This window comes from Myxocyprinus asiaticus, chromosome 41 (genome assembly GCF_019703515.2).
Source record: "Myxocyprinus asiaticus isolate MX2 ecotype Aquarium Trade chromosome 41, UBuf_Myxa_2, whole genome shotgun sequence".
Classification (NCBI taxonomy): Eukaryota; Metazoa; Chordata; class Actinopteri; order Cypriniformes; family Catostomidae; genus Myxocyprinus; species Myxocyprinus asiaticus.
Window position 1 is genome coordinate 8,160,853 of NC_059384.1, and position 12,978 is coordinate 8,173,830.

General features: G+C 37.2%; 1 protein-coding gene across 1 annotated transcript in view; it reads right to left on the bottom strand.

Moving 5' to 3' along the window:
* Positions 1-12,978, bottom strand: part of cnbd1 (cyclic nucleotide binding domain containing 1) — a 66,039-nt gene that overhangs the window by 41,474 nt on the left and 11,587 nt on the right. Inside the window, exon 4 of the mRNA XM_051682382.1 lies at positions 5,610-5,755. Coding sequence (XP_051538342.1) covers positions 5,610-5,755 — 146 coding nt within the window. The remainder of the gene's footprint in view (positions 1-5,609; positions 5,756-12,978) is intronic.

Here is a 12,978-nt window from a genome sequence, read left to right on the forward strand (position 1 = left end):
TTGTTAGACTAGTATAATAGAACCACTTGCCAACCATGTCTGTGCTTCGCTAAGGCCACGTCCACACTAATATGTTTTCGGTTGAAAACACATTGATTTCATTATGATTTCGACTCTCATCCACGCTGGAAGGGCTTTTTCCTTTCCTTTTCCAATTAACTTTCATAAACGCTCTCTAGTACCACCTACTTTGGAAAACGATGACTTTAGGCAACAGTAAACGGACAAAGTTTTCAGCCAAAAACACATTAGTGTGGACATGGCCTAGCACAAGCTGCACAATTCTGCTTTTATACCCTTCGATAAGACTGTCCATATACTTCAATTGTAAGTGCATTACTGTAAAGCCATTTTGTTTGTTTTTATAAACTAAGGGATGGGTCAAGTTATATATAACATGGATTATTTCTTGAAGATTTTCTTTATTGGGTTCAAGTCCACCTTAGTCGAATCCGAGTCTTTAAACAGTCCAATCCGAGTCCAAAAGTGGCCGAGTCGGACTCAAGACCGAGTCCATAACAGGCTGAGTCAGAGTCGAGTCCGAATGAATCTGTTTATGAATCTGAATTCAAATTGTAACCGTAAACTCGACATCAATATTTTAACCTTGTTTTAACTTTCACAACTAAGAAAAACAACTGTCAATATAAATGTAACAAAAACACTTGTTGCATTTCATATATATATTTTATGATTAGTTTCCTGCTGAACAAACTTCAAAGTGGTTTCAGTATGAAAGCATATGCTTTAGGTGTATGAAGACAAAAACTGTCCTTCAACACACTTCTTACTGTGTTCTGTTGACATTTCAATTATTTGTTGCTTTTTTTCCCTCCACTCAAAAATAGACTAAAGAAAATGAAAGCTGCATTAGTCATTAAAACCAGAGTTATTATTGTTTCAAATTTAATTTAGTTTTTTATTTCTACTTCATTTTCAATTTGTCCATTCAATTTAATTAATTTTTCTCTAAAATGATCCCTATCTAAAGAATTAATATATACTGAGATGTCTTTTTTATTGTCTCTATCATGCTGATTGGTTTGGGAAAATAATGAGTCAACACAGTAGTAATTAGCACTCGCTGAGAAGTTACATCTCACGACTTGACTGCAAATGCTACATCTGAAAACACTGGTAAAGCCCACTGCTAATATTAGGGCCATTTAACACTGACATGATTGTTAATTCACGGAAAACATGGGGCAATTCTACGCACTGCTTGTGCACCTAAACCCTGATGTGTCTGTGTGTTATTGTTTTAAAAAAAATAAGAGGTATCATAAAAATGTATTTAGTACTACCTTGAAGAAGCTATTTGACAACAGATATTCACATACTGTATATTCCACAAGACAAAGTGGTAACTGAATTTAAACAAATGATCCAGTTCAAAAGTGTACATTCCCTTGGTTCTAAAAGGATTAGTTAATCCAAAAATGAAATTTCAGTCATCGTTTACTCACCCCTGTGTTGTTATAAATATTATTTTCTTTCTTTTTTTTTTAACACAAATTGGGAAATTCTAAAAAAAAAAAAAAACTAAAAAAAAAACAATTGTGCTCAGTAATGTCAATTTTGGCAGTTTATGGTGACCACTTCTTTAAGCTTCAAAAAGACACAAAAGTATAATTCAGAAGTCTAATAAATTATTGTATGCGACTCATGCCTTGTTCTGAAGGACTACGATAAGGTTTGGTGAGAAACAAATCAAAATCTGATGTATTAAGTGAAACTCTTCACCGACCGTTGATCTCCTGTGCGCGTTCATAAGACAGACTGCACGTGAACTTTAGAGCTACTGGCACAAGAGCAAACCCTTTAATATGGTGTGCTGCTTTCTCTATGATTAATGACTGTTTGTGTAATTGTTCATGAGTCCCTGCTTTGTCCTGAGCTGTGAAGCTGCCGACTTTTCTTAAGAAAAATACTGTATATTCTTTGGTTTCCCAGCATCTTCTGCACATTTGAGTTCTTCCCAAAAGTGGCAAAATGATATAGACATCCAGTTTTTGACATTTAGGACAATTGATGGACACATACACAACTATTACAAAAGGTGCAAACATTCATTGATGCTCAAGGCGGCAGCACAAGAACCAAGGGGATGCAAACTTTTGAACAGGATGATTTGTGTAAATTACAGTACATTTTGTGTAATGTAGCTTTTGAAGGGCAGTACTACATAAAATATATAATCTTTTATCTCTTATTCTGAAAGGGGTGTGAAAATGTATAGGCCTAAAACAAAAGGGGTATGCAAACTTCTGCAATACATAGTTTGTGAAAATGTATATTTAATTTTATATTTTGTTTTTCACTATTTAACCACATTTTAGCTTTTTTTAATATACAAATTCCATGTAGGCTATTCGATCCATATTATTTCATATCGCATGTGTAATTATGTCATGTCAGGTGCACATTTTAAAACAAAATTCACAACAGTGGAACCTAAAATTCAAAATACAATCCCCACATCTCAACATTTAAAGGAATGTTCCAGGTTCAATACAAGTTAAGCTCAATCAACAGCATTTGTGGCATAATATTGATTATCACAAAAATTTGTTTCGACTAGTCTCTCCTTTTCTTTATAAAAAAAAAAAAAAGCAAAAATCGAGGTTACAGTGAGGCACTTACAATGGAAGTGAATTGAGAAAATTGTTGGAGAGTTTAAACAAAGAAATGTGAAGCTTGTAATTTTATAAAAGCACTTGCATTAATTCTTCTGTTAAAACTCATGTATTATCTGAGCTGTAAAGTTGTTTAAATAGTCATTTTTACAGTCATTTTAGGGTTTATTGACATTATACCATCAAACTGGCAATAATTTTACACAGAAAAAGTTAGTAAGTGCTTTTATCCTACTAAAATCACGTTTACACGCATATCCTAAATGTCTTATGGTTATAATTTTGAAACAGTCAGTATTTTAACATATACGGATTGACCCACATTCACTTCCATTGTAAGTGCCTCTCTGTAACCTCAATTTTTGCTTTTTTTAAAGAAAAGGAGGGACGAGTCAAAATATATTTTTGTAGTAATCAACATTATGCCACAAATGCTGTCAATTGATCTTAACTTTTATTGAACCTGGAATATTCTTTAAGCGCTCGTACTATGTAAAAAGTGCAGTTTAGCTATTTGAATGACACTTGTCTGATTTACCTCCGTGCTCACGAGGAAAATGAACATTCAGAAAACACCCGCTTTCATTTTCACGAGTTGCGAAGACATGGATCGGATTCTTTCAGGTCGTTGTTGAAAACGCATTTTTGCATTATTTTGGGCCTTTGCGCTGACTGACAATACGACATGGAGCGCGAGCGCTAAGCGCGTGATGTCATTGTCATGGTATCCAGACACATTTCAGCTGATTTGCTTAAGAATAGAATTAATGTATCATCAAATCAACGTGTGACGCAACAAAATTTATTTCCTTCTCTGCAAACGATACGAGAGACAATAGCGAGAAGGACAATGAGGATATTTAATTTTAGAAGAAAAAAAATCAGTGACCCTACCAAAAACCGGGACTGTCCTGTGTAATAAACTGGGACGTCTGGTCACCCAATCTATAATTAAATTATAGACCAAACATTTCGCTGCCCAAAATAACTTCATATTTCATTGTGCATTTTATTGTGGAAAAAAACTGTAAAATAACATATTTTAAGCAGCTCGCCAATGCTTTTAAAATAGAAAAACAATAAATAGGTGCTGTTTATCTGTTTTTCAGAGTTGCAGTCTGCTTTAGCAATAAATACAAATATTCCCGACTATTTAAAAAAAATACAGTTAATTCATCAAGGACCAGTTTAAGCTGACAACACTGTGTGGACCAAAAGAGACTACAGATGCCTACATGTGTGGATACATTATGCCTAAAAATACTTAATAGCCCAATATTAATAATATTTTTCTGAATTTAAATTTTTATATGTTGTTTTAGTAAACTGTGAGAGACATGATGTGGGTGACTTGACTTAATGATGTTCTTAACTATGATGAAACCGTGATGCGAGCACCGCCTTGGTTAAACAAACGCTGTGTGCGATTTTACCAGTTGTCAGGTCCCATGCAGTGCGAAACTGCCTTGTTTCTAGTACACTGGATACATACTCGTCTTTATGTTTTTGTCGCGCCAGCCACCTGGGTAATCGATGTTATACAGCGGTCTCCGTAGTAACATTCAAGCATATTGCTTGACTGAGTGTGCTGCTCTGCAGGTGTGTTTGTTCAACACGGTGAAACAAACTCTGGCTACGTCTACGACATCAGGGAGTACTAAAGACGCATGCAGACAGAGTGTCCATTTATTTCTGTTTCGTTATTTTTTATTTATTTTGTTAATTGCATCACAAATCAAAAATCCAGAGTCCCAAAGGCTCGAGTCCGAGTCGAGTCCGAGTCAGAACTCGAGTACCCCAACTCTAGTTTATATAAACAGTGTTTATAGAAAGTGTTACCGCAAAAGGTTCACTGTGGTACAGTATAGTACACGTCACTCATTGCACACCGTTTCCACACACAGCTATTTCAGACTCTAAGAATAAGAGCACAAGGCTTTATTCCTCACTTATCGATAAACTCTACATTATAAACAGATGATGATAAACCTACTGAGCTGGAAGACAGTCTTTCTAAACAAGTACGATAAACAGTTATGGAGTGTGTGTGTGTGTGTGTGTGTGTGTGTGGGTTTGGGTGGATTTAGGAAAAAACAATTAGGTTAAAAACTGGTAATTACAAGGGTATTATGCTATAAATGCGGTATATGAAGACATTTCTAGTGTCCCCATAATTCAAATCACTTTATAAAAAAAAAAAAAAAAAAAAAAAAAAAACCACACATACTAAACGATGTTTTATTGAAAATGTAAAAATGCAGAAAGTTTGGTTAGGTGTTAGGTTTAGGGGTAGGGTTAGGGGATAGAATCTATAGTTCGTACAGTATAAAATCATTATGTCTATGGAGAGTCCTCATAATGATAGCCGCATCAACGTGTGTGTGTGTGTGTGTGTGTGTGTGTGTGTGTGTGTGTGTGTGTGTGTGTGTTTTCCCATATGCCCCTGTGCATGTACAGAAATGGCAGATGGAAAATGGTGGATGAAATCATCTCTAAATAAAACTGTCCGAGTCCATCACAGCAACTCAAGCTGTCTGCACTGACACAAACACACTTTAAGAAAAAAACAAACAGATTTGTATTAAATAATAAAAAATCATATGTACTGTTCAAAATTATGACAAGAAGTATTTGGACACTTTCTGGTTGACAAAAATTAGTTGGAAATGTCCGTAGTGAATGTGATTAACTACACCTGAGGTTACTCGGCTAAGACACCTGTGTGAACTTGAGGTGGAATGACTTCACACATCCACTAAAATGACCAGTTGGTTAAAAGTAGTTGCAAAAATAGCTACAAAAAAAAAGTGTGATATTTAGTTATCTAATGAAATTCTTAGCTTATTTGTGTTCAACTATTTTATTGGACACTCTAGATGGTTTTCTAAAGAAGTAAAGAATAAAAAGTTCTTTGTGGCACTTTTAGATTCTAATTGGACCCTTATTGACTGTGTGTGTTTGTATCTGCCTTACTGATCTGTCCTCGATCCCAGGTCTCAATGGTGGCGATGGTACTGATCTGTTTTAGCTCCTGCGGGCTCAGTTGAAATGTCAGACTGTCGATTCCCTTCAGCAGTTTATAAATTACATGATGCTCAGCCTGGGATCTCTCAACAGGGCTGCAAAACACAAAAAACTATTACAGTTTCAGGTTACAGTCTTAAACTCTATAGAAAGTGGCATTCAGACTTAGCGATTTGCGGAAGTCATTCATTTTCAATGAGAGTTGGCTATTTGAGGCAACATAAGCAACTGATGCCAAACTACATAATTCTGAGGACAAAAAGCATCTTTTGTTTTTGACAGCCATTCAAAAGTAGACGTATTCTGACAAAATACATTTTTTGCAAGCTACATATAAGCAAGCTAGCAAGCAAATATTTAATTATATTTAGAGCTGTCAGAATTTACGCGTTTATCACATGTGATTAATTAAAAACGTTTAACGTGTTAATTTCTGAAATCGCAATTAACACATTTACCGTAAATACAGCATAAACCAGCAAAAACACTTGAGTGAGAGCGGAACCTTTGCGATATGTATGCCCGGAGTCATTACACTGATGCACACTTCACAACACACACAACAGCACTTCCCTGTCACTGCTAAAATGGAGAAAGGATCTTTTAGCACTATATGATATTCAAAACAAGCCCAGATGGGACTTGTGATAAAAATTACGTGTTTTTCAGCCTAAGGCAGGCGCATTTTAATCAACACAGAAGCACGTCAAGTCTTAACGATCACCAAAACACATAATGAGATGTATTTGTCAGCAAGCGCTTTTCATGTAGAGTTCAAAGAGACACTTGATGCTGGCATTGACACTCTGACACGAATCGTGAATGCAGCTTCGCGATAGCTGTCAGAAAGTGGATAGCCACAGTCAGCAGGCAGATTAATATAGTGGAGGATGTGAGTTTAAGAGATTTAATGCCCATTTCAATGAATATGCAACCTATGGGGAGACTAGGTCTTTCAATTGGTCAACCCCCCAATTAGACTTTCGGAAACATTAAATGTTACTTGAATTGGTGTGCTTTGTTTGGAAAATGTTAATAAAAGCATTATATTGTTACATATTGTTTTGTTTTCTTTCCTAAAATGAGAATAAATGCATTTTGACAGGAAAATAAGCATATATGGTGTCAAATTTCAGGATTTAGAAAAAATCTGATTAAATAGCAATAAACTACAAAAAATGATGCGATTAAATCGCAATTCAAATTTTTAAATGGACTGACATCACTAATTATATTACATTAGATGTTTTGTCAGTGAGGGCTCAAAAGCATGAAATAGACTGATTTTGTTGTGCAGTTCTTGCACTATGTTCTCAAATCAGTCAAATCATTGATCAACTCCTGTATACAGTGCCCGAATCAAATATGGCAATGACATCAATAGCATTAAACCTAATTGGTTCTCGGCAGTCTCCAGCAATTTAAGTGTGAATGCACCAGAGTCCATTAAAGACAACATTTTTAGGCCTATGGAATAAGCCAGTTTAAAATCTGGTCTTATCGGTTTTAAAATAAGTGCAATGAGTCCCAGACAAACCCCCTACAACCCAAACAGAAAACTCTAATCTTTTCACACACACTCTGTCCTGCGGGCACCAGCTCAGATAATGAAACCTGAAAATTTGCCAGTAAGAAAAGCCCTCTCCAGCATGTAATAATGTTTAAGTGATTCTTTAGGGGAAATAAGTGTTTTAAAGTGTGGTGATGGTATTAACATGGTGTCTAATTCCCTGGACTTCCGAAAGATAAAAACTCAACGCGATTGGCTAGGGAGGAGTTTAGCTATCAGGACCATATTGCTGAAAGGGTGAATGGGTAATTATAATGCTGATATGCTGTCTGTGTGGGTTGTGTGTGTGTGCGTGTGCGCGAGTTTGCTTAGACTAGAAAGTCAAATCCATCGATCAATCCTTTGTAAGTGTTTGCATGTGCTTGTGTGTTACATAAATCGGTGTCAGATTCAACGGAGCAGTACTTTCCAATAAACTTTCTCAACCAATTCTGCTTTTAACTCAAATGTTCTCTTTCTGAAGTATGATTGACATCTATCACCCTTTCCATGCCAATGCTTTTAACCTCAGCAATAAAAACAAGAAACAAAAAGGCACCACATAGATTATAAACATCACAAATTTAAGCATTAGGGAGCCTGTCAAGTGTAAGAGAACACTGCAAATCCATTCATTTCCATGGAGACGGTGCATAACAAGGACGTAGATAAGAAAAAAGAAAGGGTTTGTAGAAGTGACGCTCCATCATGCAACTACATTTCAAGCAGTGCACTCTGACATCAGCATCCGTTGACCAATGAGAATGTCAGAGAGGGAGGTCCAGTTGTGATTTCAGAAATTCATTTTGCTGTATTTTTGCTTGATTTCAAATTGAAATCTCTTTACATGCCCTCAAAACTAATCACTTAAGAGCTGTTCACAACGAACAAACACTAGAGAGATGTCAGCTGTTCTTCCGGCATCTTGCGCAAGAGTGTCAAATATTTTAGATGCCGTGCCAGGTAAAGAATAACACTAACTTTTAAAAATGTCTCAAGACATCTGCATTATATTATACTGTATGCATTGCACTGCATCCAGCTTTTTTTTTTTTTTTTTAAAAATCGCAAGAATGCATTTGGTCTGAACGGCACCTTATCCATCTACACTGTTTTAAACCTTTGATACACTCCTGACTACAATCAATAAACTCTGATACATTTTCCGCAATTCACCACACAGATGGAGGAGTTTAGAGATGTACAAACATCTCGAATGTCTCGCATACAGTTTGGGAGCCTTAATTTCAAGGTTCACAAATCATCCTCTATGCACCAAGTTTGTAATTCCCTATCTGCCTGCCAAAACACTATGAGGATAAAAAGAAACACATTATGCAGTTAAGATAATGTGGTATTGTCTTTTACACTGTGGGTCATTTCTGGAGTGAGAGCAGAAATGACTTTTGAAAGATACAATTAGCCGAAACATTTACCTTCAGAAGTGAATGAGTCCATGCTCATGTCAGGTCACATTATCAAGCTCTGAACTGAACATTTAAGGACATTAAAAGCCATGATGTGAAGTTCATATCCTCTTTCAAGAGAAAAGCCTTTTCTAAAATCCTTAAATGTATTTTTTATTTTTTGGGGGGCCTGGGTAGCTCAGTGGTAAAGATGCTGGCTACCACCCCTGGAGTTCGCTAGTTTGAATCCCAGGGCGTGCTGAGTGACTCCAGCCAATGCAACCAAATTGGCCCGGTTGCTAGGGAGGGTAGAGTCACACGGGGTAACCTCCTCATGATCGTTATAATGTGGTTCGCTCTCAGTGGGGCACATGGAGAGTTGTGCATGGATGCCGTGAAGCCTCCACATGCACTATGTCTCCGCGGTAACGCGCTCAACAAACCACGTGATAAGATGCGCGGGTTGACGGTCTCAGACACGGAGGCAACTGAGATTTGTCCTCCGCCACCTGGATTGAGGCAAGTCACTATGCCAACATGAGAAATTAGAGCACATTGGGAATTGGGCATTCCAAATTGGGAGAAAAAATAAATTACAAAATCCCAAAGGTGTACCCAATTACTCCACAAAATGAACAAAATATATACAAATTAATATTTAGCTAGAAAGTTGAAATAGCGCATACTGATGGCTTCAACAGGAGCATATACAATTGATTAACAACCTTGGAACTCATGGTAGGTCTGTCTTTAAAGATTTATAAGTTATCATTTAAAATCAATTTGCCAATGGAGAATATGAATAGGATTTTAACTTCTAAAACCCAACTGTTGTGCTCTCTTGAAACAGGAAGTTGAGGTTGGGCATATTGTAGGGCTTGTCTTTTTATTTTTAATAGCCAATATCCAAAAGTATTTTCCAGGGGTGCATTTCTCAACTATGGTTGCAAGTTCCATCGTTACCAACATAGTTCAACGATTTGGTTTTTCCTGAAACCGTAATTCAAACGAGGTCTCCACTTGAGTTTAGAATCATAGTTCCTTGTTAGTTTGCTGTGTGGACATTATTTCACTTCAGTGAGGTTTCAGTATCTTTTATTGCATATACTGTATATCTTTCATTTTATCAAGATTTTAACCATATTTACATGTACTTAAGAAAACTGCTTATCCCAGGGCTTTTCAGAAAGCGGCATTCTGAAAAGTCACGTAAACGCGGATGCAGCCATTTAAGAGATTAAAAGCTGTTAAGAGAAAGCGCTTTAACACACATGGCTTCAGTCGGAGAATATTGCTTATGTGTCCAAGTTAACGCATTAGTGAAGTTCTTATGTGTTTTTTGAAGTGTGTGTATGTGCTCAAGTGCATCAGGGGAAACCTGAAGTCTAATGTAAATGGAAATCTTTAGCAGCAAATATTTCATGTCTTCAGCAGCTTTTGCACATTCAACTGCTTTCAGAAGTACGTGTAAATAAGCTATTATAATTTGATATCCTCAGAAGTTATTATCCACCCCCTGCGTAACGTCCTTACGTCAGCTCTATATTGTTGAACCAATGTGGTTCGAATGATGGATGCGCGACATAGTTACTACGGTTTCGGGAAATAGTCGTCACTAGCTAGCTAATTTCTCCAACGATGCATCGTACAATGGTGGTTAAGCAGTGAGTTATGTAGTTGTACGGGAAATGCCCCAATGTTGGTTTACCTTTGCCAACATGGCGATCAGCTCTTATAACTGAAAGGCAGGACTATCTTGCCTACAACTGCCATGTTGGACATTGCACATTTTTTTTTTACAAGTGCCCTCTTCACTGCTTTCCTCTCCCTGGCCCCACCCGCAAGAGAACTGCTTACTTTACCAGCAGTGATATCATAAAAAAAATTAACAAATGGTTGACATTTTTGTGTTCCTCTTTCTAGTAAACCTTCAGTGAGCCCTGATGCATTTATTATTATGGACCAACACATTGCTCTTTAAACCTAAAAACCATTTTTGTGGTGAAATATCACCAATCGGTGACTTTGAAACAGAAGCTGACTAGGTAATGATCTCTGGCTTAATTCCAGGATTCTCATCGACATTTCCATATACTTCCATTAATTATGAATTCTCGAAAGACATTAATAATTGCAATCTTTAATCCCTCCATAAGATTCTAATTAACTGGAAGGATCTTATCACTGTGTGAATGGGGGGAAAAAATCTGAATTATTTCTTTTTTTTATAGAGAGTGTCTGCCGATTGTGGTGCGTATAGAGCCTGTGGCAGCAAATAAAAACAGCAGAAGTAAAGGAAAGAGTGAACGAAGAAGAGAAGGAGAGAGAAGTCATCAACTAACAAATGGTTTTCTTACAGTTGTCTTTGCATATTAAGCTGGGATAGGAGAAAATATTTTAACACTGAAAAAATTACACATCAGCTTTCATTTGTAACAGATAAATATGGGAATATTATATAAAAGTTTGAGGCATATTGCACATAACATGCATTTAAACCAAGTGAGTAACAACACTCCTCGGTCTCCCCTGTTTTCTGAAATCAGAGAATGAGCAACAACTTCAATTCAACTCAAAGAGAAAATAAGGTCACGAAAAGCCTACAGTAAAGATGTCCACGCTTTACCCCCCATGAGCAAGGTTAAGGACAGCCTTTAATGTTTGTACAGCTCATGCAGAGAGACAATTACAGAACCATCAGAGAGGTTTCAATGGCCAGACGCTTGCTCCAAGCAGCTTTCACAGGTCTGTCGGACAGCGAGAGGCTTTGTCTTTCAACAAATAACTGTAATCTTTCTTTATCTGTGAAGCGGACCGTCTTTACAACACTATCTTATCAGCCACCAAAAACTTTCCTCTAGAGAATGCAGCAGGAAAATTGCCACTAAACCAAGAGCAGTCACTGACATAAATCACAGAGGGAGAGGTACATCGATAAGGCCTATCTCAAGTTAAAGCCACAAAGCTGTTTTGGGGGGTCAGAATGGGCAGCAAACTTAATTCAAATTCCAAGTGACACTTTACTTTGAAGATAAAAGGGAAACCTTCTCGGGTAATCAATTCAATCTGGGAAGTGCAAATCTCATTGCTGATAACCTCCACTGTCTTTTCTTAAATTGTCTGCAGCACTTTTCTCGAGCGCAAGTAAAAGGGGGAAAAAAGCTAAATGATTTCACTGTTCTTTTCATTGCCTTCATCCCACCAAGAGAGTTAGAATAGACAAGCTCTATAAAAGCCAACAATGATAAGACTGTTCCCAGAACTGCTGTAGTCTTTATCAAAAACGTCCAATGCTGCATCCATTATGGACTGCAGATCGGTGCAGTCTAATAGTTTAATATCCCTGCTGAAAAGACCAGTTTAGACCAGAAATTTATGAATTTACATGGTGGTTCAAGCTGGATGGTTTGGATAGTTCACCCAAAAATTTGAATTCCATCATCATTGACGCCCAACATGATCTTTCTGGTAAACCTGGTTGACCAAGGAAGTCTTGCTATTTAAGTTAGTTTAAAAGCCTGATGGGGATACCAGCACACTAGCATCAAATCATAAAATGCTGGAGACCAGCTATATTGGTCTTTTCAGCTATGACATTAAGTTGTCTTCCACCATCGGGCTGAACGGTTCTCGTTGTGGAACCGTGCCTACGTGCCTGGGTCAGTACGGAATAGCACGGTTCCACAACAAGAACGACGTTATAGTTTCCTTTTCATGCCAGAAACAGTTTGTAACCGAACCGTGCTCAAGTGGAAATGCTACTGGAACCATTACCCGCTGTGCTCAGTACCATTCACCTGATGGTGGAAAAGTACCTATACTTTCCCTTTAGCAGCTACACTATTATGGTTCTCCACTAGCTCTGATTGTTTGTTTTCAAACACAATTTTAATATGTTGCAGGCTACAGGCTCTCAAGCCCACATGATGCAAAACATTAGCTCCTTATAATGATCTGGTTGGAGGGAACTCATTAAGAATTTGAGAATCCAGCAACCAACAACTACCATGCACATGTGTGAGATAAAGGGAGCAAAAACGCAATGTCTTTCTTCACTCTCGTGGCAGCTGTCAGAAATCTCATTTCTGCAGCTGGTTCTGAGGTAATCCTGTTAACAGCCAAAGAGTCCCGAGTCTTGAAAACCAGAGCTCAAAGCGAAGATTATAACTGTCAAAATGGTTAAATAAGGCTCCTAAGCCAACACGTGTGTATGTCATCAAAAATTAGAATGTTTTTTTGGATCATATCACACATTGTGAAAACAAAACCCTTTCACACGTCTAGCAGGAGATTTAACAAAATGGGAAAACCAAAATTGTTGCATAAAAAAATAAATAAATAAAAAACACGTTTTCAGACTTGA